The sequence below is a fragment of the Nelumbo nucifera genome, chromosome 3 (assembly GCF_055504915.1).
Source record: "Nelumbo nucifera cultivar China Antique chromosome 3, China Antique-T2T, whole genome shotgun sequence".
Classification (NCBI taxonomy): domain Eukaryota; kingdom Viridiplantae; phylum Streptophyta; class Magnoliopsida; order Proteales; family Nelumbonaceae; genus Nelumbo; species Nelumbo nucifera.
Window position 1 is genome coordinate 101829823 of NC_142651.1, and position 26753 is coordinate 101856575.

Consider the following 26753-nt stretch of genomic DNA (forward strand, 5'->3'; position numbering starts at 1 on the left):
GGGTAAAAAAAATAATAAATGATTTAATCACTACTAATTTAATAGTGAATATAGCTTTAAATAGAACAGATTTGCGAAATAGGATTTATGTAACTGATACTGAGGGCAAGGCTTGGACAGCGACAATGACGGCAATGATGACTAAGATAATGTTTCTAAAGTGCAATTGTCCACACAAGTGATAAGATTCATCATGGTTTTGAAAATCAGACCAAAACAGAATCATTTTAACCGCCGGTTCCCAGTCAAATGGTCTGATTATCCGGTTCGAGCCTGAGCCACAGTTTTAAGGTCCAAAATTAGACCTGAACCCATGACCAGTTCCCAAGTCAATGGTCCAACCATCCAGTCCGATCTGGTTTTCAAAAGCATTATCCTCGTATTGCTTCCAAATCACATCCCTGTAAAATTGTTTTTGAATTTTTAAAAATAAGAAATTAAATACGGTATTATACTATTTATAAAATAGAGTTACTCAAGTCAAACTCCTCATATTGCTTGGCATCTCCTTTATAAATTTGTGATTTTTTTGAATTTTTAAAAACAAAAAATTAAATACAGGGCCATTAATTTGAAGCTCACCCGCAACTAATTAAATTGAGGAACTGAATGTAACATTTGGGCATATTTTAACACCCGCCCGTACATTGCACGGACCTCTTTAATAACTTCAATAGAATAGTGAAGCCCTGCAAGTGTTGCGACTTACAAGTAGTTTCTCAAGTCCCAAATCACAGCGCCTCGCCTCGCCTCGGTGTCAAACCTGTCTTCAGCTGCATTCCGGTTGGTACGACTGAGTTCAGGTTATATGGAGTGATTTGGCTCACCCGTTCTGACTTCTGATCCAGTGTTTGCCCATCCCTATCAAAAAAGCAGAGTCAGTTCTCTTATTCTTGTCGGGAACATGAATCAGCATGTCAAACTTGAACGAGGTCCCCTCCCTGAGTTCCTGGTACTTGAGTAACCCAATTCAAAGATACTAATTGCTTGAAAATTTAAAACGACGACTTTGGCTAATTTTATCGGTCCGGACTCCCCATTAGCTGAAACTGATGTGTTAGGGGATGTATAGCTAAAAATAACACCCGCATCAAGTGTACCATTCTCAACCTCTCTTCACATGTTGGCTGACGTAGGATGTTAAAACTGGGGCCAATCCCGAATAATGGTCAGTTTTTTCCCAATCTTAAATGGGAATGAGAAAAATATTTTTACCCCGATTTGGAAATAGGGTTTGTATATAATTCTCAAAATCCAGTGATATATTAGTAAAATACCCCTAGATTTAATATTAATTTTTATAATATCTCTAACTTTTCTTCAAATTCTTAAAATCCTAAAGTCCCATAATTCCTTTTCTAAAGGACCCCCAAATTGTTATAATTCAATTTCTAAAATACTCTTAAATTTCCATAATTCTATTTGTAAAATATCCATAAATTATATTATTTTTAAGTGATTGATCAAGGTGGAGAAAATTCAGGGGTTCCTTATACCCGATGGATAATGAATGCTCCACCATGAACCTGCCTGTTGCTGGGGACAGGGCAGAGTGCCTTGGGGTGCCCCGCCATTGCTACTTATTATTGGTTACACAACCCAGAGAACGGCCATATCAAGTTCAGCTAATCCATGCTCAATTTTGCCTGAATTCAATGTGAAACAACCCGGGGAATAAAAAAGGTTAGGTGTTAGATTGGGTTGAAGGTCGGATGAGGGTATGGTTTGAAAAATATCAGTCCGATTTAACTTGGGTTGCGTTTGGGGAGCCTTGATGTTTCAGGTGAACTTAAAGCCTCTCACATTTCTTTCCTTGAGCAACCCAAGCATTCCAATGCATAGTTGTCCTTGACATCTGAACGATTAACAGGTGGAGAAAATAATAAATAGATACCTGATAGGCCGATACTTGCTTATTTCCCAATATCAGTGCTCCAACATAGAATTTGAGGAAAGCGGAGGGAAAGCTTCTTGGTTGCTTACATGGCTGCGGTTGCAAAGTTTGCCTACGTTCTCACCAGTCACCGCACTAGATTTTGACGTGCATGGATTAAGATTCCTGGAGCCATGCCCTTTCCTAGGTGGGCCTTGGCTTAATGTTTAGGCTTCAATAATTTTGCTGCTAATCTTCCTCTAACTGTTCTAAGATCTTGACGATGGCCTGCTTTTCTCTTTCGTGTCTTCCTTCTATTTTTCCACTTTTCTAAGCGCTTGCGACGGATCTCAGGATCAGCCCAGCCCCTTCTCCAGTCTGAGAAAGAGCAATTAGATTTGCATTTTCTCGCTGAGAGCAGCATATCTGCTTCAGGGTAAACATAGAAAGTTTGCTCTGTGTCTGACTGCAGAAACCCAAGTCCCAACTTTGTTGGCTCTGGGAATTTTATACAAACCCGTGTCTGCAGAAAGAATTTCATTTCAAACAATCAGAACAGAGTGACTACAGCTGCTTGTAAAAACATAGAAATCACATACAGATATGGATGCTTACATATGCACAACCACGCATTTCTTATGAAGAATGCAAGGGTTTCTTTGAAAAACACTTACTAATACCAGAGAAGAGTTAAAAAAGGAGTACGGCTCAATAATCTGAAAATCATGCATGTCCAAGTGGAATGGCAGAGCAGGATTAATGTAACGAACCCCACATATTTGGGGCCCTTAGTTGAGTTATATGCATATCCAAAACTAATCATCTTTTATTTTATTTGTGGGCATTAGGTCAAACTATAAGAGGAAGTATGCTTCGAACCAGGGAAAACAGAATGAAATAAGGGAAAACAAACGCTTCACTTTCTTGAAAAAATCATTCTTCCTAGATGCGTGTAAAACACTTCCTGCAATAAAATCAACTTGTCATCATGAGCTATTCATAGCTGAAACATGACTGAGCATGTATGCCTACAAATACATGGTAACCTGAAAATTAATAACATAACAGAACAATTTTGTATTTTCATAATTGATAACTACTGAATCAACAAAAAATAAAATTAAATAAATAAATTACGACTACTAAGAGCATCTGGAATGCAAATATATAATCACTACGAAAACAATTCATGCATTTGCACTTCATGCAGAAACCATATATTCCTCGTACTACATTTTAATCGTTACTTCCTCTGTGCTATGAAAACATCTATGGAAAATGATATCAATAGTAACTATGCATCAAAATAAAAGAGAAAATATTAATGTGGTTTTAAGTGCAAACCATGCCATCTCCTTCTTTTATATAGCCCCTATCTTCTAATATGCGAGCAAGACCTTGCCACCACAGTCGATCACTTGCTGCAAATTTGTGGTACTGTCCAAAAACGCATCAGTAAGAACTATGTTTTTTATTTTTTTTTTGGTATGAATAATGAAGAAATCAAATAATCTGATTTTTTTTACAGGCAATTATGACAAGAAACTTGAAAGCTGTAGAGAAGATGGGCCGAATGGCCCATAGGCTGTTTATCCTTCTTTATCTTTTATGTTCTTTGCTATAATGGGCCTTATTCTGGGCCTATTCTTTCTATGTTATGCTCTTTTAATTTCTTGCCCAACTAAGGGCCTCTTTGTAAATTATCAAAGTTTAACTTAATAAAATTGTGTTAGGGGTGTAAGAGTAGAGATGAAGGTTCGAAACTCTCTTACTCTAAACCCTTATTGCCGCCATCTTCTTCTTCATCTTCTCTTCCTTAAAAGAATGATTTCTGTTGTTTTATTTTGATTTCTGCATCTGTTCTAAACAGTCCTTTATTCTCAAAAGACTGTTTTTCTTCTTGGTATCAGAGCAGGTTCATTTTTCCCTCTTTTTCACATTTTTTCCCATACACAGTGTGTATGGAGAACTGAACCGTACAGACTGTTAAAGGACTCGGTTCTGCCCAGTTGTTAGTGGTTTCTGGAGAGAAGAGGACTGACTGTGTCGCCTCCTTGGTTGATTCTAGTGTACTGCCCGAAACCCTAGTTTCCTAGAGAAATCTGTTTGCGAGCTCCGTAGGGTGTTTGGACTGGGTGCTCAGTGTTTGGAGGTTTTCTGATTTTCTTTCTTGAAGACCGAACCAAGTTGGTTAGTGTTCCGTGTAGTCTACAAGGTGCGGCTTCTGTTTCTGTTTCTCTCAGCTTCCGGGTGTGACTCAGATTTGTGGTACTGCTGCATTGAGGTAGGCTTAACACAGTCCTTGTTCCATCTTCATTCAGTGTCTTTTGAAGTTGATTGAATTTTTTTTTTGAAGTGTTTAAAGAGATGAACTCCTCAGAGATTGAAAACAAGAATGTTGCTGAATCCGGGCAGGTTCTAGGAGCCTCTGTTGACTCTTTATTGACTGTGACCACAGTCAAGCTGGATGGAACTAATTATCTGGCATGGTCACAATCGATAAAGATTCATATCTATAGTAGAGGAAAGTGGGGTTTTATCTCCGGGAGTAAAAAGGCTCCCTCAGAAGATGATCCATCTTATGAGAAGTGGATGCAAGAAAATTATACTATTATTGGGTGGCTTGTGAACTCAATGCAGCCACAGATTAGTCAGCACTATTTGTGGATGAACTCAGCAAAGGAAATCTGGGATAGTGTTGCTGAAACTTATTCCCAAAAATTAAATGTAGCTAGAGCTTACAAGTTGAGAAGTGATGTGAAGAATATAAGACAGGGGGAGAAACCTTTAGCTGTATACTTCTCAACACTGAAGTCTTTGTGGCAAGAAATAGATTTGATAGATTTGATGCAGAGACCTACAGAAAACTGGTTGAGAGAAACAGGGTGTTTGAGTTCTTAACTGGACTAAACCCAGAGTATGATATTACAAAACAAAATATTTTATCCAAGGATAGTATCTCACTGTCACAAGCTGATGCCTTGGTAAGTAGTGAAGAGAGCAGAAAGATTGTCCAGGTTCAAGGGGCTGGTCTAAATGATCACTTTGCTAATATGGGAGTGAAACCCAAAGGGGTTGCAAGGACTCCAAGTGGCTCAGGGAAGAAAGAGGTTGTCTGTGAGTATTGTAAAAGGCCAAAACACACTAAAGACAAGTGCTGGAAATTACATCCTGAGCTTCTACCTCTTCGGTTTCAGAAGAAGCATGATAATAAAAGGGCAGAGAGTGCTAATGTTGCTGCTGGTCCAGATAGTGACAAGTACCAAACTGAAGAGATGACAACTAGTGCGCAGTTAGCAGCCATGAAAGCAGAATATGAGAAATTTGGGAGGATGATCAGTCACCTAGAGGGTGTGACTTCTTCTTCCAACCCTTCAGAAAATTCAACATCTTTTGCATTTGCTCATTCAGGTATACAGGCTTTTGCCAATCATGCAACCATTTCAGGTAATCATAGGATTCCTTGGATTATTGATTCAGGTGCTTCTGATCATATGACCAACCTTTCTACCTTGTTTGTTTCATATGATTTACTTCCTGGACATGACAAAATCACCCTAGCCGATGGTTCTCTTGCCTCTATCTCCGGCAAGGGAACCATCAAGGCTACAGATTCCTTGATCCTTCTTTCTGCTCTTCATGTACCTAGACTAAATACAAACTTGTTATCTGTAAGTAGTCTAACTAAGCCAATAAATTGTTATGTAACCTTCTTCCCTTCCTACTGTATTTTTCAGGATCTGGAGTCTCAGAAGGTGATTGGGAGTGGCCGTGAGGCGAATGGAATATACCTGCTTGATACTTCGGGGCAGTGCTCTGAACAACCTGGAAAAACTGCTTTTGGGTCTATATCTACAGAGTCTATCAGTCGAGTCATGTTATGGCATTTTCGTTTGGGTCATCTTTCTTTTTCTGCATTGAGTCATTTATTCCCTAAACTGTTTAAGGGAATTAGTTTGTCCAGTCTTCATTGTGAGTCTTGTGAGCTGTCAAAGCATTGTAGAAACAGTTATCCCTTGAGTAATAAAAGATCTTCTTCTCCTTTTAATATTGTGCATTCTGATGTGTGGGGGCCTTACCACTTACCCTCTATGGGTGGCTACAAATATTTTATCTTGTTCATTGATGAATTTTCTCGGTTTACTTGGATATTCCTGATGAAATCCCGTGATGAAGTTCCCAAACTTGTGAGGCAATTCCATGAATTTGTCCTAACCCAGTTTGATACCGGGATTAAAATTTTTAGATCTGACAATGCAAAAGAATATTTTGAGAACTTGTCCTGCTATCTCACTGACTTAGGGGCTATTAATCAAAACTCCTGTGTTAGAACCCCAGAACAGAATGGAGTTGTTGAAAGAAAAAATAGACATATTGTTGAAGTTGCAAGAAGTATCATGTTTGCCTCACATGTTCCTACAAAGTTTTGGGGTGATGTTGTTCTCACTGCTACCTACCTCAAACCGTATGCCATCCAGGGTTTTGGGGTTTAAGTCTCCTTTCAGTCTCCATCCGGACAATAAGCTTTTTTCTATTCCTCTTCGTGTCTTTGGCTGCACCTGTTATGTACATATCCCTAGTGTCCAAAGACATAAATTTGAGCCAAAAGCCCACAAGTGTATCTTCCTTGGTTATTCCCCCACATAGAAGGGCTACTGTTGCTTTGATCCAAAGATTGGTACTCGATATGTTACAATGGATGTCACTTTTGATGAGCTTTCTTCCTTTTATGGTTCCACTATGGAGGGACATTGTCCAAAGGGGAAGGATTTGTCACAGGCCTTTGCTCTTCCTCTTCATGTTTCAGTTGAGTCTTTTACTTAATCTCTTCCTCCTTCAAATGAATCAAGGGAGGATCAATCATTCCACTTTTCCTGTCCCAGTGTTCCTTCCCCTTTACCTCCTCGTCCTCTTTTTAATCCCAGGATGTATCAAAGGCAAAGATTCAGAAATGAGCAGGTTGTTTCCCCTACAACACATGAGCCTCGTGCACTTCCAGTTACAGATGAGACAACAAGTACTGTTTAAGCCCCTTTGGAACCATCCTTTCCAGACCTTGATATCCCCATTGCTATTAGGAAAGGAAAAATGAAGTGTACTACACATTGCATTTCCAAACACCTTTCTTATAGTATGCTTTCTCCTTCATATTTTGCCTACCTTTCTTCTGTTGCCTCTAACCCAATTCCCAGGTCTGTGTCAGAAGCTCTTAATATTCCAGAATGGAGGGATGCTATGAGATCCGAAATTGATGCCCTACTCAAAAATGACACTTGGGAAGTGATTGATTTGCCTGAAGGGAATGATCCAGTTGACTGTAAGTGGGTCTTTACTATCAAATATCATACTGATGGTACCATTGAGAGGTACAAGGCTAGGCTAGTTGCAAAAGGTTATACACAAGCATATGGGATTGATTATCTGGAGACCTTTGTCCCTGTTGCCAAGATGACTTCTGTGAGAGTTCTTCTATCTTTGGCTGCCCACTCAGACTGACCACTTTATCAACTGGATGTAAAGAATGCATTTCTGAATGGAGAATTACACGAGGAGGTTTATGTCTCTTCCTCCAGGGATGTATGAAACAAATATGAAAGGAAAGGTATGCAAGCTGAAGAGATCTCTTTATGGACTAAAACAGTCCCCTAGAGCATGGTTTGAGAGGTTTAGGGCTGCCCTTGTTAACTTTGGCTATGTACAGACACAATCTGATCATACTCTCTTTGTGAAGAGGAGAGGATTTTTGGCAGTTTACCTGATTGTGTATGTTGATGATATTGTTGTGACTGGTAATGATGTTTCAAAAATTAATGATCTCAAATCTTTTCTTCATACAGAGTTTGAGATCAAAGATTTGGGGGAATTGAGATACTTCCTTGGCATAGAAGTTGCTAGATCCAAGGATGAGATTCTTATCTCTCAGAGGAAGTATGCTCTTGATTTGCTCTCTGAAACAGGGAAGATGGGTGCTAGACTAGTTGCTGCTCCTATTGATATGAGTCATAAACTCTCTGCTTCAGATGGAATATTGTTAGAAGACAAAAGAATCTTCCAGAGACTCCTTGGAAAACTTCTTTATCTATGCATGACTCGGCCAGACATTGCATATGCTGTCAGTTGCATCAGCCAATTCATGCATGCTCCCCGGGATACTCATATGGTAGCAACAGAGCGAATCCTGTGTTATTTGAAGGGCTCCCCTGGAAAGGGAATAATGTTTGCCAAGCATGGCCATATGAAACTTGAAGCCTATACAGGTGCTGACTGGGCTGGAAACATTGATGACAGAAGATCTACTTTTGGGTACTACAGCTTGGTGGCAGGTAATATTGTCTCTTGGAGAAGCAAGAAACAATCTGTTGTTGCTCGATCTTCAGCAGAAGTAGAATACAGAGCCATGACACATGGAGTTTCTGAACTATTGTGGTTAAAATCATTGATGGAGGAACTGAGGATTGAGCATGATAAGCCAATGATGTTATATTGTGATAATCGGGCTGCCATCAACATTGCTCACAACCCAATACAACATGACAGAACTAAGCATATTGAAGTTGACAGACACTTCATTCGAGAAAAAGTGGCTTCTGGTGAAGTATGTCTACCTTTCATCACCTCTGAAGGATAGTTAGCATATTTCCTCACCAAGGGCATTCCCAAGGCTAAACTTCAGCATGATACTGGCAAGCTTGGCATGATTGACATCTATGCTCAGCTTGAGGGGGAGTGTAGAGAAGATGGGCCGAATGACCCATAGGCTGTTTATCCTTTTTTATCTTTTATGTTCTTTGCTGTAATGGGCCTTATTCTGGGCCTATTCTTTCTATGTTATGTTCTTTTAATTTCTTGCCCAACTAAGGGCCTCTTTGTAAATTATCAAAGTTTAACTTAATAAAATTGTGTTAGGGGTGTAAGAGTAGAGATGAAGGTTCAAAACTCTCTTACTCTGAACCCTTATTGCCGCCATCTTCTTCTTCATCTTCTCTTCCTTAAAAGAATGATTTTTGTTGTTTTATTTTGATTTCTGCATCTATTCTAAACAGTCCTTTATTCTCAAAAGACTATTTTTCTTCTAAAGCAATAATTTGTTAATCCGGTTCCTTAGCAAGCTTATAAGAGATGACTTAACATCTAACTGAATTTACAACCATGTTTATAAGCGTCACAGCGTACAAATAATATCATTCTACTGATTCTTTTCTTTCACTTATATCAGGTAGAACCAAGTTTGGTTCATTTATATTTGAATTTGTATCAATTCAGAATTTCAGGTTGTAATTGGATATTGAATAGAATTAATAAATTAAACTAAAAACTAACAAAGTATCATACATAATTAATAAAATGACTTTGATATTGTAGATCATGAACAAAACATATAAGCATATACATTGAAATCAAATTGAATCAGATTATATTTGATTGAATAGGGGTAGATCCATATTCAATCTAATTATAAATTGATCAAATTTGGATCACCCTTAACTGGATCAAATTTGAATTCGAATTGGAATAAATAGATACCATTTACATTCCTATTTGGCCTGTCCTTGGTCAATACACATCCCCCAAATCACCTGATCTCTGACTCTAACCATTGAATATGAAAAGTCTTCCATAATGTAGTCAGAAGCAATGCTGTAATTAGGAGCTTTAAGAACACTGTATAGTCGTTTTGTCAGCAAGTTAAATTTACACACCAGAATAGAATGGCGAGGCAGGATTCATGTAGCCGACCCCATATAGTTAGGATAAGGGCTGTTCATGACCATGCAGTGGGGCAAGCATCTGCACGCCAGTGTTCCAATAGCAGTTCATCTGTTGGGAATTATTGACCAGGGTGATTTCTGACGTGTTTATTTATTGAGGATTGGGAAGATATGTTCATGAGGCTAGTTTGCCCAAAAGCAAGAAATATGACAGCAAAACAAACTGCAGACAGAAAGGCCCTTGTGCTTATGATACTTGCCTCCAAGTTTATGCAAAGAGATATGAAAATATAATAGAGCAAACTGAAAGTAAATTCAAGAACTACCTGTTCCCTTATTTTGCAGACCACCATCCTGAAGTCTGGTCTCTCAATGAGTCTCCCTCTAAATTCACTACATATTGGATCATCAAAAGAGCTATACCTGTGATTCATTGGCTCCTGAAATTCCAAAGATGCTTCTTGTTCAGAAAATATAATACAAGACCAAAAAAAAAAAGAATAATGCTCTTTTCTATCTGCAATATGGGCATATGATACTACAAAACAAGCATCTAAGGGTTGTTTCACTGTTTGCAAGACTTTGTATTTTATGCAAAGAAAGTCAAATGCTCTCTTGCTAATTTGACCTTTACTTATTTACTCAAAAAGTTAGGGTTCCTTGTACAAAAAGTAGTTTTAACTTGCATGACAGGCATCCATTTTAGGAAAAGCTTCAAATCCAAATTATCAGTTCTCACACTTTTCAGCCTAAGATATTACCAGTTCACTAAGCAATATCCCCTAGTTAAAACCCACCTAAGAACCAAACATTTAGAACCTTGGCCAGGATGCACATGGAAGCAAAACAAGTAGGCTGGAATCTAGCCATAGCAGGGGTTGTAAACAGTTGCAAAAGACCTCTTGTCAGAGTGGGTCAATATCTGACCCATTCATAAATTTGGGTCCCAGTCAGATTCTAAAGGAAACCACATTTATGGTGGAATCCAGATCAACCCAGATGCATTTCAGATCTATACTGGACCCGGTCCATTAAAAATATAGGCCCTCTAATGATACTGTTACGAAATTATAGGCTGTAAATATGTAGTATTAGCCCAATTAGGAATAGCTTGATTATAGGAATTATTCTTTCTTTGATTTTCTTCCTATTTTAGTATCTACAAGGCTGTATGATTTTCTTCCTTTTTTGTATCTGCAAGGCTGTATGATTTTCTTCCTTTTTAGTATCTACAAGGCTGTATATATATGTACTACTTTCTCAATAGAAAGAAATCAATTTCTTCCAATTCTTGTTCTATCACATGGTATCAGAGCTGGAGACACCAATTCCAGTCTGAAACTAATTTCTGGTTTTCTTCCCTCTACTGCCCCAGTGAGCAGCAGCTGCGATCTCTAGGTCACCCATTCCGAGTGGCATCTGCATCTCACCGCCCCTACCAGTGGAAGCGGAATCCCAGATCGACCTACCCACCATCACCCATCTCTTCTTCACTTCGATTGGGAGAGGGGTTTCAAGTCTGCAACAGGTCGGAGAGTAGCACAACAGCCTCGGTGTTACTCCTGTGGTGTTTGTTTACCCATCAGGAAAATCTTTCTTCTCTGTTCTTTTTATACAGTTGATATTTCGGTGCTGCCAGTTGTGGTTTCTTGTTGTTTGGGTGTTGCATTTGTTGCCGATTCTGTTTAAGTGTGTTTTATTAGCTTTGCTGGTTGTTAAGAGTTTATTTTCCTGTGCTTATGATGGCTGTTGAACAAAAAAACTTGGCTATGCCTAGTGTTATCCCCATTCTGTCTAAGATCACTGAACAAAAACTAAACGGAATTAATTATTTAGACTAGAGTAAGACTGTTCGTTTGTATTTACAGAGTATCTCTAAGGACAACCATCTGACTAAGGACCCTCCTACTAATGAGACCCGCACTGAATGGCTAAGGATTGACGCTCAATTGTTTTTGCAAATCCGCAATTCTATTGAGAATGAGTACGTCGGTCATGTCTCTCACTGTGAGTTTGTAAAAGAACTAATGGAATATTTCCCATATTTTTTATGTTTGCAAGACATTTTATCGGGCTGAACAACAGGATCCAGTCTCTTCAGACCTATTTCATGAATTTCAAACGCACTTATGAGGAATTGAACGCCTTGTTACCTTTCAGTACTGATATCAAAATTCAGCAGACTCAACGCGAACAGATGGCTATTATGAGTTTTCTGGCTGGCCTTAATCCTCAATTTGATGGTGCTAAGTCACAGATTCTGTCTAATCCTGAGATTACCTCTTTAAAAGAGGTCTTTACTAGGGTCCTTCGTACAGATACTGGTTCCCATACCTCACCTGTACAACAACCTAGTGCACTTGTCAGTCAGAATGGATCAACTGGCCAGTCTCATTCTCAGAATAGTAACAGAGGTGGCAGTAATAGTGGTTGGAATGCTGGAACTCAGGCCACAAGGGGAGTAGTTTGCTACTATTGTCATGAACCAGGACACACTAAAAGGACTTGCCAGAAATTGCCAAAGAAAAACCAGAAGTCTTCTGGGTCTCAGTCAGCTCATGTTGTAACTACGAGTGATGCTCCCCATCCATCGTCAAATCAGACCATTACAATTTCTGCAGATGAGTATGCAAAATTTACCCAGTATCAAGAGGCATTAAAGAACTCCTCTCAGTCCATCACTGCCCTTGCTGAGTCAGGTAAAACCAATACATGTCTTCTTTCTTCTTCCTCTCAGTGGGTCATTGATTCTGGTGCAACAGATCATATGACAGGTAATCCTAGTCTCTTTTCCACTTTCCAATCACACACTTTTCCTTCTTCAGTCACCTTAGCAAATGGTTCTATTTCTTCTGTCCTTGGTTCTGGCACCATCAATCCCACACCAACACTTTCTTTGTCATCCGTATTGAGTTTACCAAAATTTTCTTTTAATTTGGTATCTATTAGCAAACTCACTCGTACTCTTAACTGTTGTATCTCATTCTTTCCTGATCATTGTCTGTTTCAGGATCTTATGACGAAGAGGATTATTGGTAAAGGACGAAAATCAGGAGGTCTGTACATTTTGGATACCCAGGAACCTCAGACCATTGCCTATTCCAGTACTTTATCTCCTTTTGAAGCTCATTGTCGATTGGGGCATCCATCTTTACCTTTGTTAAAGAAGTTATCTCCTCAGTTTCATGATGTATCTTCTTTAGATTGTGAGTCTTTTTAGTTTGCAAAACATCGTCTATCGTCTGTTTCTCGAGTTAATAAAAGGGCTAGTCATGCTTTTGAATTAGTACATTCAGATGTTTGGGGACCTTGTCCTATTATGTCTAAGACTGGATTTCGATATTTTGTTACCTTTGTGGACGATTTTTCTCGTATGACTTGGCTTTATTTAATGAAATCTCGTTCTGAGTTGCTTTTACATTTTAAAACATTTTGTGCTGAAATAAAAACCCAGTTTGATGTGTTTGTACAAACATTGCGAAGTGATAATGCCAAAGAATATTTCTCTGATTCCTTCCAGACTTACATGGCTCAAAATGGAATTCTCCATCAATCATCTTGTGTTGATACTCCATCTCAAAATGAAGTGGCTGAGAGAAAAAATAGACATCTTCTTGAAACTTCCAGGGCTCTTTTATTTCAAACACATGTTCCTAAACAGTTTTGGGCTGATGCTGTTTCTACAACCTGTTTTTTGATTAATCGCATGCCTTCCACTGTTCTAAATGATCAGATCCCTTATAAGATTCAGTTTCCTAATAAATCTGTGTTTCCTGTTGAACCTCGTATCTTTGGATGTTCTTGTTTTGTTCGTGATGTTCGTCCGTAGGTTTCCAAATTGGACCCCAAGTCATTAAAATGTGTCTTCCTGGGATACTCTCGTCTCCAAAAGGGGTACAGGTGTTTTTCTACTCTCTTGAATCTTGTGTCAGCTGATGTTACATTCCATGAACATCTTCCTTTCTTTACTGCTCCATCTACACCCGTGTCCACAACATGATGATCTACTAGTGTATCATGTCACCGGTCCAGACGCTAGTGTTGTTCCAATACCCCATCACCACCTTCTCAACCAAAACTACCTATTACTCAAGTCTATTCTCGACGACCTAATCCTCCTGTGACAAGTCCGGCACCGGTCTCTTCTTCGTCATCGGATCCAATGCCCTATGATATTGATCTACCTATTGCTCTTCGGAAAGGTAAATGTCAGTGTACTTATCTAATTTCCTCTTATGTTACCTATGATCGTTTGTCCTCTACTTGTTTGTTTGTTGCCTCTCTTGATTTTGTAGGGATTCCCAAAACTGTTCACCAGGCTTTATCCCATCTTGGGTGGCGTGATGCCATGCTTGAGGAAATGAATGCCTTGACTGAGAATGGTACTTGGGATCTGGTCGATTTACTTGTTGGTAAGAAAGTGGTTGGATGCAAGTGGGTCTTTGTAGTCAAATTTAATTCTGATGGATCAGTGGCTCGCCTAAAGGCTCGCCTGGTGGCCAAAGGCTATGCATAGACATATGGAGTGGACTATTCTGATACTTTCTCCCCTGTGGCAAAATTGACTTCAGTTCGATTATTTATTTCTTTGGCAGCTACATATGATTGGCCACTTTACCAGCTTGATATTAAAAATGCTTTCCTGCATGGAGTTCTTCAGGAGGAGGTTTATATGGAGCAACCACCTGAGTTTGTTGCTCAGGGGGAGTCTGGGAAAGTTTGTCGTCTTCGAAAATCGCTGTATGGACTAAAACAGAGTCCTCGAGCTTGGTTTGGAAAATTCATTCAGGCAGTAGAGAGATTTGGGATGAGGAAGTGCAAATCTGACCATACTGCTTTCTATAAGCAGTCCACATTTGGCATCATTATACTTGTTGTATATGTAGACGATATTGTTACCACTGGGAGTGACACGAAGGGAATCTCATCCTTGAAATCCTTCTTGCAGAGCCAGTTCAATACTAAAGATTTGGGGCACCTAAAATACTTCTTGGGGATTGAGGTGGCAAGGAGTGAAAGAGGCATTTTCTGTCTTAGAGGAAGTATGTTTTGGACCTGTTATCAGAAACTGGGAAACTGGGAGTCAAACCATGCAATACTCCAATGCTTCCTAACCAGCAACTCACAAAGGATGGAGATGCTTTTGATGATCCTAAACGATATAGAAGATTAGTTGGAAAGTTGAACTATCTCACAGTGACTCGTCCAGACATTGCTTACTCAGTTAGTATTGTAAGTCAATTTATGTCCTCTCCTATAGTGCATCATTGGGCAACCTTAGAACAAATCTTGTGTTACTTGAAAGGAGCTCCTGGACGGGGGATACTGTATCGGAATCATGGTCACAGTAACATCGAGTGTTTTTCTGATGCGAACTAGGCAAGTTCCAAGATCGAAGGTCCACTACTGGCTATTGTGTTTTCGTTGGTGGTAATCTGGTTTCGTGGAAGAGTAAGAAGCAAAATGTGGTGTCGCGATCTAGTGCAGAATCTGAGTATAGAGCAATGGCACAAGCTTTGTGTGAGGTTATGTGGGTTTCTCAACTCTTAACTGAGGTCAGTCTTAAAGTCTCAGTTCCAACGAAGCTATGGTGCGATAATCAAGCTGCGATTCATATTGCTTCGAATCCAGTTTTTCATGAACGAACTAAACATATTGAGATAGACTGTCATTTCGTTCGTGAGAAAATTCAACAAAACTTGATCTCTACAGCATATGTGAAGACTGGAGAGCAGTTAGGAGATATCTTTACAAAAGCTCTTAATGGAGCTCGGATTTCTTATATTTGTAACAAGTTGGGCATGATTGACATCTATGCTCCATCTTGAGGGGGAGTGTTACGAAATTATAGGCTGTAAATATGTAGTATTAGCCCAATTAGGAATAACTTGATTATAGGAATTATTCTTTCTTTGATTTTCTTCCTATTTTAGTATCTACAGGGTTGTATGATTTTCTTCCTTTTTTGTATCTGCAAGGCTGTATGATTTTCTTCCTTTTTAGTATCTACAAGGCTGTATATATATGTACTACTTTCTCAATAGAAAGACATCAATTTCTTCCAATTCTTGTTCTATCACAGATACAAACTGTTAATAGCCTAATAAATGCATGAAGAATGGCAGATATCAAGATTTGTTCTGCTCCTTTTCATCTCCTACACCCACAGGTTGAAGGGAGTAAGATGGGCAGTATTAACACTGGGCACTAGCTTGCCCATTTTCCTGGAGAAGATACAATCTTATAAATTTTTTTAATTTTAACAGGTCAGAAACGACTCAAGAGCTATTGTAAGTGAATATGAGCAAATAACCAAATGCTAATAAACGATTCACATGCTAATAATACTTACATACAAAGCAGAAAGAACCTGCATGAAAATATGTGCCTCTTCCCACAGATTCTGCATTTCTGGAGGCCTACCAACACAGACATCACACCTGCATATGGGAAATTTTCAAAAAGAAGAGATTGCAATTGTAGACATACATGAGTATGAACAGTGGAGACAAAGATTAGCATCATCTTCCTGAGCATTTGTACAATTATGAACACTTGGATATTTCATGTTTGGAGAGAACACAAACAGAATAAAAAGGTCATTAACCAATGTTGATCCCAGCTATCTGGGGTCCTCAGAGAACAGGGTATTATGAGAAATATGCAAAGACATTAGAAAAAGATACATGGAAATAGTATTAGAAAGAGAGAACAACAAATTCAAGCATGCTTGGCATTTCCATTTGGCAGATCCTCTGATCCTGCAGCGAAGCTTAACAATAAAGTAAAAACATGGTTTTACATATAAAGGTAAATCTTAGTCTTCCCTAGATCATATCAGGGCATGACTTCTTGCTCTGGCATGCTTGTATTGGGTGTATCCTACAGAATCTGCTCCCTTTCACTCTGGTGCGAAATAAGAGTTATTTACTGAGCAAATCATTGGAAAAAAGTTCTTCATATGAGAAATTATTGAAGATAATCAAGGACAGTATTTAATTAGATTGGCATTGAAATTTAAATATGAATATGGAGTTTTCTTTTAAAACTTGCTAACAGAAAAATTTATAAATCTGCCATTATATCAGTTGTGGAATTCCCTTATTATCTCTTCTTGACAGCCATATAAGTTTTTCATCCATTGAGGAACCCTTTCCATCGAACAAAACAATCTTATCTCAAGAGATATAGAGAAACTCTAAATTAAGGGAGGGGGCATAACATACAAGAGACACTTCTCATAACTAAATTTCTCTCCAAAGTACTCCACCAAAGTCTTTGCTCGACAACATGCAGTAGCCATTCCATATCTGCAAATGAGAAAGGTTGTGAGATTTTTTTATTATTAATTATTGTTATTATTATTATTTTTTTTTTTGGGGGGGGGGGTGGTTACTTGTGGACATGGAACAAGATAAAGTCCTAGCAGAAGTATTTAACACAAACCTGAAGCAATCAGATAACATTTTATATGCTTGTTTTGTCTGCTCTTCACTTCGTTGACTTGGCAAAAGTGTTGGTATTCTGGCTAGGTTTGCATAAAGAACTGCTTGACAAAACATAAAAATTATAAATATTAACAATTAAGACAATGACTGTTAGAAAGAGAATTCCGACATAGATTTTGTGCATGAAAGATAATCCAAGAACTGTTATTCAAAGGTACAATTTGCGATGGTTTTAGAAGAGGAAGTTTAACTGCAAAATCAATTTCTCACTTTGTTTTGATTCTTGCCTCATTATGCAGCAGTTGTCATACTGCTAAGAACTGACAATATGCTAATTTGTCAATGATTGCCAGATCAAGACAGTTTGTTACTATATTCCAAGAAGATTAACTGAAAATATTATATAACCATATTCAAAGAGAAAGCAACAATTGCCATTAAAAAATGTAACTCACTGCAATCTGCTAATTTCCCATCCCTTCCAGCTCGACCTGCTTCTTGGTAATATGCTTCCAAACTCTGCCATTTGATTTAACAAAATCAAAAGATGCTGCAACATATATAAATATTTTGTATGGAAAAATTAAGAGAATAAAGAATGAAAGCTTGTCGGTTAACCACAAAAAGACTCTCACACACTCCAAAAATACACAATGATTTGTTGATTGAAAAAACTTGTTATTGAAGCAGAAAGTTAACTATTTCAAGCAACCATGTAAGACTCAGACTGGACAGATTGGTCAAACCATTAGACCTGGGAACCAAAAGTTATTCTGGTTTTTTTAAACCCTGGTTTTCAAATTTTTGGAAAACCAGCAGTACCAATTAAACCCCAGCATAACCACTGACAACCAGTTGGGTTTTAATGACACACCGGGGTCAGTAAATGCTCAGAAACTTAAAATGCCAATGGTATGATATGAACTCATGACCTATTAGTTAGGTAATTATCTTATTACCAGTAATCCAACACAACTACATGTGTTATAATTTACAAAAAAATATGATGTATATTGATTATATAACCTGCAGTCAAACTGTTTGACCCACAACCTGGCAAGCATTTCGGTTTTTTGTCTGGTCCGAGTCTTACAGCACTGATTTTAAGAATAAATCAAGTTGGGAGAGGCTGAATTCATACAAGAATAGTGCAGAGATATCGGATCCAAAAAATAGACCTGTGGCCAACCATAATGGATAATTCTCCGGACATTTGACTTGTCAATCCCCATCCCAAAAGCAATTGTTGCAACTATAACCTGGAGATCAGAGAAAACAACAGTGCACTTTATGACACAGTTTCATTTATTTCTTATGAGTTATATTTTCAAATGGAAGAAAGAAAGGTGAGAATGAAAAGTATTCACAACCCATTATAACAATGTTAGGTCATTCCATTTGAAAATCCACAAAAATTTGGTCGACAAAAGTCACATCCACTTGAGCTGTCGTAATGGCTATTCCCTTAGTTCATTTGTCTTATAACCATGTTTACTCTTCAACACAATGTTGCAGTGTGTATAAATATGTCTGATAAAATGTTTTAAAAGGCATTTGAGGTGTGCACAGGCACGCACAAAATACCCTGATGCATATGCTGGAGGAATGGATGCTTCTGAGGCATACACCTCAAACACCTTTTGCATGAGGTGTACAAATCATGCATTCCCCATGACAGAAAGAAGAAGAACTTCCTCCTCTTGACGAGCTTTACACCTCCTTGTGCACAGGAGGCTTATGCCTCTTGCATTATGAACTACACCTTGCACTTCATATCGCACCTCCCACTTTTTAAAACATTAGTGTACACATACTTTCAAGGTCCAAGAAAGTTATTTTGCCTCCAACCAATCAACCACCTAAGAATCCATTCTATTTCTATATTACTATAGACATGAGAGCATCCTAATCTCAGCCTATGCAGACATGCAGTAGAGCTAGCAGCTATGCCCAAGTAAAATCCATTTAACATATTGGACCAGAATATAGCAAGATAATGTATCTTTGGTTATTTCTAAGTACTTCACCAATATTATCTGAGTTCCCAGGGTTCCCAATACAGCATATTGAGAAAATGGCTTAGGGAAGTTGTCCTTTGCATGCTTTGTGCCATTAAAACAATACAACTTTAACTACCATAAAGAAAAAAAGAAAAAGATAGTTCTCATTGCAACTTTCCTTGCTGGGATTATAATCATCATTAGAGTGCATTATTCAATCACAAGAACACCATGTTGAATTGAGATTCCATGTAGCATGTACCCGAGATAAGTAATTAACTTAAAGTAGTTATCTAATGGTAGTATGGTCCTATTGCCCTATCTTTTTAACAATGAGCTTAAACTGGATACCTATCATCTTAAAGTCAAAATTTTCCTGATTTTAAAGAGAACTCAGCACCGACTAAATGGGGCCAAGGAAGAAAATTTAAGAAAAAAGAAAAAAAATGTCAAATATCTTTCTTAAAAAATTATGTTTTCCCATTCTATTGGAGTGAAGGAGATAATATAACAAGAAATGGCAAAAACATGTCAAGCCCCAAGAATTCTACAAAAAAAACCAGGAAAATAGGAAGGTCTCTCTTGTTAGTAGCATAGATACATAATAGTAATACTAAACCCTATTAAAGAGGACAAACATTAAAAAAAAAATAGAGAGAAGCAGTTTCTCTACATAAACAGAATGTTCATTTACACCATATCATGACTAAGACTCAACTATCAAATTGCTAATATATGAAGAGATTCAAACTATAGGTTTGAGCACCTAGTGAGAAATCAATCAGCTTACCATTCAAAAGTTATACATGGTTCGACTTGACCAAAATTAATCTAAGAACTATTTTCCATCATATAGTTTCTCCATACCTCCAAAGCATTTTGATGAAAATCTTTGTGAACACGCCTTAGATGTGACTTGGGCAACTGGAAAAAGGCATATAGATTAATTGTTCAGCCAAAATACAAATAACATTTTGATGGCAACAAGCAACTTATGCAGTAATAAAGATAATATCCTTTTTTTTAATAAGCACCAACTCAAAATATATACCTAAGTGACTGAATTTGTATATAACCTTGACAAAAATTTAAGAGCATATTCAAAGGCAAAGTAAGATTGCAAGAAAGGTAAAACAATCAAATGCCATTCCAGTTGATTGTTTAGTGCTTGATGAAACACCCTGCAAAGCTGAAAAGAGTGTGGATGATGGTTGTCTATATTTATTTCTGCAGCCACCAAATTTCCATGTTCTTTGGTGTTTCTGCACCTTCAAGGGTCATGCACCTAATATCTACGATTAAAGAAATTGACTAACACTATAAATTGTTTGCTTGTGGTCTCATAAGAAAATATGGAGAGAGAGAGAGAGAGAGAATTGAAGGATATCTGAGATATGGAAGAAGGTTAAGGAAAAAGGCACAAACATACCTTTGCATTGTAAGCAGCAGCCTTTACACCAAATTTGCATAGATATTTTGCTAATCTTAGCGTTTCCTTTCTAGTGGGGACATATATAATAGTCGGTCCATGATCTGAAGGCCCTTGTAAATGTCTCAGGCTTTCTTCCAGCTTGATTGGGGGACTGAGTGTCTCTAATGAAGAACAAATATCTCTGTTCTCAGGAGAATCCCCATAGAACTCACCACAGGCAACTACAAAATGGGGAATCGTGGAATTGATGTATTAGCACAAGAGTTTTGGAGACTCATAGTCAAACCCTTGATCTTTATTTGATGAATAGATATCATTATTGAACAGTAGGAGAAACATATCCACAGCCAACACATACAATGCTAAAAGTAGGAGAGAAATTAGCAAGTAAATGGTGAAGGAAAATACCATCCAAATCATCCACACAGCGAAAGTTATCTAGATCATCTTCCAAATATTCAACCGAAAGTTGGTCTTCCATTGAAGAAGCTGGATAATTCCCAATTTGAGAACTTGCTTCAGCATCATTTCCATCCAAATAATCCTGTTCGAGATCCTCAAAATCGCTCAGAGATCCTTCATTTGCATCAGACATGCTGCAATTGTCAGAGTCATCATCTGACTCGCATGAGATAACACAATCTTCCTTACCACCATCAATTCTCTTTTTGGTATAAATATCTATCAATTCAGAGAAGTCCATCTCATAAGATGCTATAGAAGATGTTCTGCTATGCTTTACCTGTAAGCAACAGAAAAGAGAATGAACATTGATGTACATTAAAAGAACTAAGGGATACATCAAGTGGAAGCCATGATGAAAGCAAATTAAAATGGTATTTAGAAACAATACTGTAGCCAATTAGGCATATGAGAGTTTCTTTGAGATTTATGGAGAAAGATGTGTGTCCACGACTGTGGGTAATAGACAAAAAGTTATCATGGGGCATATACAAAGCCATGCACACTCATATCATACTCAAAATTAAGATGCACAACTCACTGAAAACCGAAGATTTGGTCGGAAGAATGATGTGAGGATAGTCTTTGTTTCTTTAGCCATGCATAATGACTCAAGAATGTCTTCTCGAACACGAATTGTGGCGGTAGCAGTCAAAGCCATCAACGGAATATCAAACTTCAAAAAATCCAAATTGCAGGCTCTGAAATTTTCTCTCAATATAGACAATCGCCTGAAACAAGCAGAGATAAAGGATGAAACAAAACACATCCCTTGACCTAAAAACTAAAAGCAGACGTATTAAGGAAAATCAAATTAAACCAGAAAGATTCCAATGGCATACAGGACCTATACATGTTAGGAATTTGGAAGCAAAGCATTTAAACGTACAATGAGAAAGAAATAAAGCCAAAAGTCCGGAAAAAAAGAAACTATAAATCATAATTGTCAAGGCATTACCTATGTGACAAGGCACAGGGTGCCTAGACCATGAATTATATTCAAAAAGTGCCCATTTAGGGCACAAAAAAATACAAGATGGTGACTTATTGCAATATTTATTACTTTGGACACATAATTAATGTGTATTTTTTATATATCCTATCATATATTATATATTATATATGTTTTATCTTAGGTCTTACTTTTAAGACAGAAGCAAAACGGCAAAATAAGGAAGAAGAAAAAAATGACAAGGATAAGAAAGGAGGGTGTCTTTATCTTTTTGCAACCTCTATAACATTTGTGTTTGTGTTTGTGAGGTTATCTCTTACATCAAGGCATGGGGCTATTACAGCAACAATAGAATATAAAACTTGCAACTATATATACCCATGCAAAATATATTCCACATCAAGATCTTGCAATATTAAAGCAAAAAAAAATAGCCTTCTTTAGTTGCCATTAGTTTCTGATATCCGATTTCTCTAGGAGTGATTGGAGTTGCCTAGGAGTAGCTCCAATATGTGATAAAATGAGAAAGAGTAGGCTAAGATGGTTTGGTCACGTGCATAGAAGACCACCAACAGCTCCAATTAGAAGAAGTGATTTGTTACAAGTGGAAGGGGCTAGAAGAGCTAGGGGTAAACCAAGGACATGGGTAGTAGTAAGAAATGATTTAAGAACTAATAATTTAAGAATGGATATGGTTTTAAATAGAACGGATTGGAAAAACAGGACTCATGTAGCCAATCCCATATAGTTGGGGTAAAGCATGGATGATGATGATGAAGAATTTTGTGTTTGAGATTTTGAAATTGTTGAGAGGTGTGTAATTGTGTAAACAAGTGTATTTACGTCCTTTTGTCCTATTTTATGTTATAAGTATAGTTACAAATCTGTCCCTGTTTAGTCGTATACTTATATCTGTCCCAATTAAATTAGGGGAAGATTAGTCATTTGCATTTAATTTCAATCTATAAATAAGATCTGGCTACCTGGGGGAGAGGCTAATTTTCTTTCTCTCTCTATTTTCCTCTTCCTTTCTCTTTCTCTTCTTTTTATATTCTGTTTGGAGACTGACTACCATTTACAAAAATTAACAGATCAAAATGCTATTGTCTTTTTGTTACCACAATTTACCATGCTGTAATTAAGGTTCAAAGTATCGATACGATACGCATATCGGCCGTATCGTATCGGTACTTAGAAACGGCCGAAACACCTTTTTTTTTTAGTTTTTTGTTTTCAAATTTTGGTTTTTTGGGAATCTTAAAACATGTTTTTTATTATTAAAAAAAGTTGGGGGTCCGAAACACCTGGAAACAGGCGTTTTGGACCATATCTTTTTCAAAAGATACGATACGATACGATACGCCCGATACGGGGCGTATCGTATCGATACTTTAAACCATGGCTGTAATATGAAATTCATTGTTATTTAGTAAAGAGCATTACCATTTTCCAATTTACAAACTTGCTAAATGAAATACAAAATTAGGGAATTAACCTAGAATTCAGGTTTTCTTACACTCTACTATTACCTAGAATTGTCCATTCACTTGATAACTATGCCAGAAATACAGTTCACCAATGGCATACATGACCTATACATTGCAAGAGTTTGGAAGACGTCCATAGTCCAAAGAAGTCGATGTCTATGGGTCTCATGTGCCTGAATGTGTATAATGTATAACACACTAGCAGTACTTGGTTGCAAAATTATAATATGTAATTTTTAGAACACACTAGCAGTACACCTGTAGTCAGGGCGGAAGTCATGGCCCCACTTGGAGACACAATGAACTTCATCAATGGCAAATAGTGCAATTCCACGATTTTTTGCAAGCCCCTGAAGTGGTCCTATAAGCCTGTAAAACAAATGCATTATTAACAATATTTTTTTTGAAAGACTTTGGGAAATCAAATTCACACATCAACAAACAGATAGTGTGAATCTTCCACCTTAACACTGTTTCTGGGCAAACATAGATTACATTATACATGCCATTCATTGCTTTGTGTTCCACACTACCATCACTTTGTCCAGATCCAAGGAAGCAAGCTGATACACCATGTTTAGCTAGCTTTAAGCACTGATCATGCATCAAGCTTATCAAAGGTGATATGACAACCACAACCTTTCCTGTCAATAATGCAGGAATCTGGAAGCAAAGAGATTTTCCTGCATAAAATGTAAATATGTAATTTAGAAGATAATTTAGTAAACTAGCTACAAGCCTGCAGCCTGTGATTAAATTTGACACAAGACGTGAAGCAGCAAGGATGTAAGGAAAACAAAAATACCAGATCCTGTTGCAGCAAGAACAAGACAATCTTGGTGAGATAACCAAGCCTCTATGGTTTCCTTTTGGAAACTCTTCAATGATGATAACCCAAAATACTTGTTTAATATGTAATCGACTTTCTGCTCCCAGTCTGGTCCTATCACTTGGTCTTGTGTAATATGATGTAGGGATGATTGAGGTGATAGTGGTTTAACATTAGGAAGAGATGTTTCCTGCTTTGCTACCCTGGAAACCATATTTGAGCCAGAATGGGATGTATTGGATGCACCATGGATCTTGCTTCTTTTGGTTCTACCTGATGATTGGAGATGCCCCATGATGCTAGACTGTTTCATCCGGCCCAGAGATTTTGAGGTAGAAATAACCCTTTCACCTGAACTGGTAGAACTTTTTGAACCACATGATACACCTGTTTTCTTTCTGCAAGAATCATTCAAGAGGAACTCAATAGCATTGTCTAGTGATGGACCAACTGCTTCTATAGCTTCTGTAACTTTACAAAAGTCAAATCCCATCTCAATCAGTTCTGCAATCACATGGTCAGCAGATACATCATTCCCATCCATGGTAGTGAATCTGTCATCCAAATAATGGTAGAGAGGTTTAGAAATCATGTGTCAACCAAGAATATATCTCAACAGAGGTTGCAAAAAAGGACCAACTCACATTTTAGCTACATATAGCTACAATAAGTCGTGGTGTTTAAAAATGCGGACCTTAAAATTTGATATCTTCTTGTTAGAAAGAGGGAAAAAAAGAAAAAAAAAAAAAACACATTTCATGTTGAATATCATGTGGCAGGAACCATCTAAATTGAAATGAACTATTGTCTTAAAAATTAGATTTGATTCTTGTTAATGTCTTAGGTGCATATGAAGTTGAGATACAAAACCAATATTCCATTATTCTATGTAGTATGGTTCATTCAAATACCAAAAATCCTGTTAAAGTTAAATAAATAGACTAAATTCCCATCCCGGGCTCTATAAATACTGATAATTTGGGTAGAGGCATCTTGTATTTTTCACATTTTCTAGGATTTCTTCGTTTTTTCCTTCATTCTTTTACATGGCATCGGATGGAAAAATGGATCCTATAAAACCAGAGAACCACAAGACAAACTACTGATTCAGGTTGCAAGAAAAGCATCAAAATAATTGCTCAATTCCATAACAGTTCACAATAATTGAAGACAGTTACAGGAGATCCAATAAAACAATTAGCTGCAATAACATTACAGAAATTGAATGAATCCTACCATACACACACACACACAGAGATTGTCGTTGAAACCTAAATTTGATAAATAAGGGGAGTTTGATGAAGATCTCTCACCCGTGAAGCGATTCTACGTCGACGAAGCGACGTCGGATAATAGGTTTCCGCCCCAATGGCCAATGCAGACAAAAATTTGAACAGGAACAGAAGTGAAGCAATCTCCAGTGACCGAAAAGAGGAAGAGATACAGCAATCGATGACTCGATGTCGCAGACCAGATAATAAAGGGAGTGACGATTCACCGATACTTCTTAAGGCCCCTCTCAAACGCGCGAAACTTTGAAGCGAATTTGCACCGATTGCAATTTGCAACTTGGGCGGGACCAAATGGAGTCACGAGACTCAGGACTCAAGAACAGGAACCTTGCAAAAAGTTGGGCTTGGATTTTCGGATTCTTTAGCTGAGCTTAAGAATCAAAACTTGGGTTTGACTTAAACTCGATTTGAGGCCTCTAATGGGCTGTCTGGGCCAAGAACAGGCCAACCCAACCTGAACATAAACACAATCTTCTATAGTATATATAATATATATAACATTACATCTTTTGCTTCATTTTTAAATTGAATTACAAAACCCAAATTAAAAGGTAAAGAAAAGCAAAACATAAGAAGGATTTTAATCACAATAAGTCCATCAAGCCTACACAAAGTGCCTGTTTGGGAGGGCATCCATGCAACGGCAGTATCGGTGGACATGTATCATATTATGGGTTTTTCGATATGTTCCTATAAGGGGTGTTTTGGGGTCTAACCCAGTTCAGGGGATAAATGGGCCTTAAACCGATCCCTCTGAACCAGGTTGAAAAAAAAAAAAACATTAAAAAAAAAGATGTGAGCCATGATACAGTCTGATACGCCCCTACCAGCATATCAGACTATTAATATTTTGAACCTTGCTTCTGACATTACATGAGCTGAGGAACCCAGAACGCCATGAAACTATGTCAGAAAACTTCTCCCACATAGAAAAAAGTTCTAATTACCGAGTACTGTCTGCTAATCAGTAATCACTGATCCATTTGCCTTGAAAACAAAGGGCCATTACCCAATATAAGCATATATGTATGTATATAAATATGTTGAGATTTCAAACTTTGCTGACTCAATGCGTCGAACCAGTTTAAGTGGGTACTCATCTATGAAATGACTTAATAGTTTACATTACTATTTGTCATTATTTTGAAGTCCCATTTTACTTCCATATCGTGTTCTGTTGACAAAACACTGAGAGTTGAATCATAGACTTTGAACGAATACGGACTTCATTCTGAGTAGCCCCTCCTAGGGGTGTCAATTGGACTGGAT

General features: G+C 37.7%; 1 protein-coding gene across 3 annotated transcripts; it reads right to left on the reverse strand.

Annotated features, from left to right (window-relative positions):
* Nucleotides 1-430: 430 nt before the first annotated feature.
* Nucleotides 431-26535, reverse strand: RECQSIM (RECQ helicase SIM). Of its 3 annotated transcripts, none has more exons than XM_010261353.3 (17): nt 25506-26529; nt 24169-24746; nt 23827-24046; nt 23622-23732; nt 21466-21655; nt 20871-21204; nt 20460-20683; nt 19898-19954; nt 18209-18289; nt 17486-17549; nt 17029-17131; nt 16809-16892; nt 15935-16022; nt 9909-10022; nt 3218-3310; nt 1895-2396; nt 431-861 (listed from the first exon to the last, which is right to left on the reverse strand). In XM_010261353.3, exons 2-16 carry the CDS (start codon nt 24734-24736, stop codon nt 2094-2096), a joined length of 2634 nt encoding a protein of 877 aa, XP_010259655.1. In that variant the 5' UTR covers nt 24737-24746; nt 25506-26529; the 3' UTR covers nt 431-861; nt 1895-2093. The 3 variants fall into 3 exon arrangements, with proteins under 3 accessions (XP_010259655.1, XP_010259656.1, XP_088757156.1); XM_010261354.3 differs by having other exon boundaries at nt 17029-17128; nt 25506-26526; XM_088901030.1 differs by lacking the exons at nt 431-861; nt 1895-2396; nt 3218-3310 and adding an exon at nt 9622-9805 and having other exon boundaries at nt 25506-26535.
* Between the last annotated feature and the right edge of the window lie 218 nt (nt 26536-26753).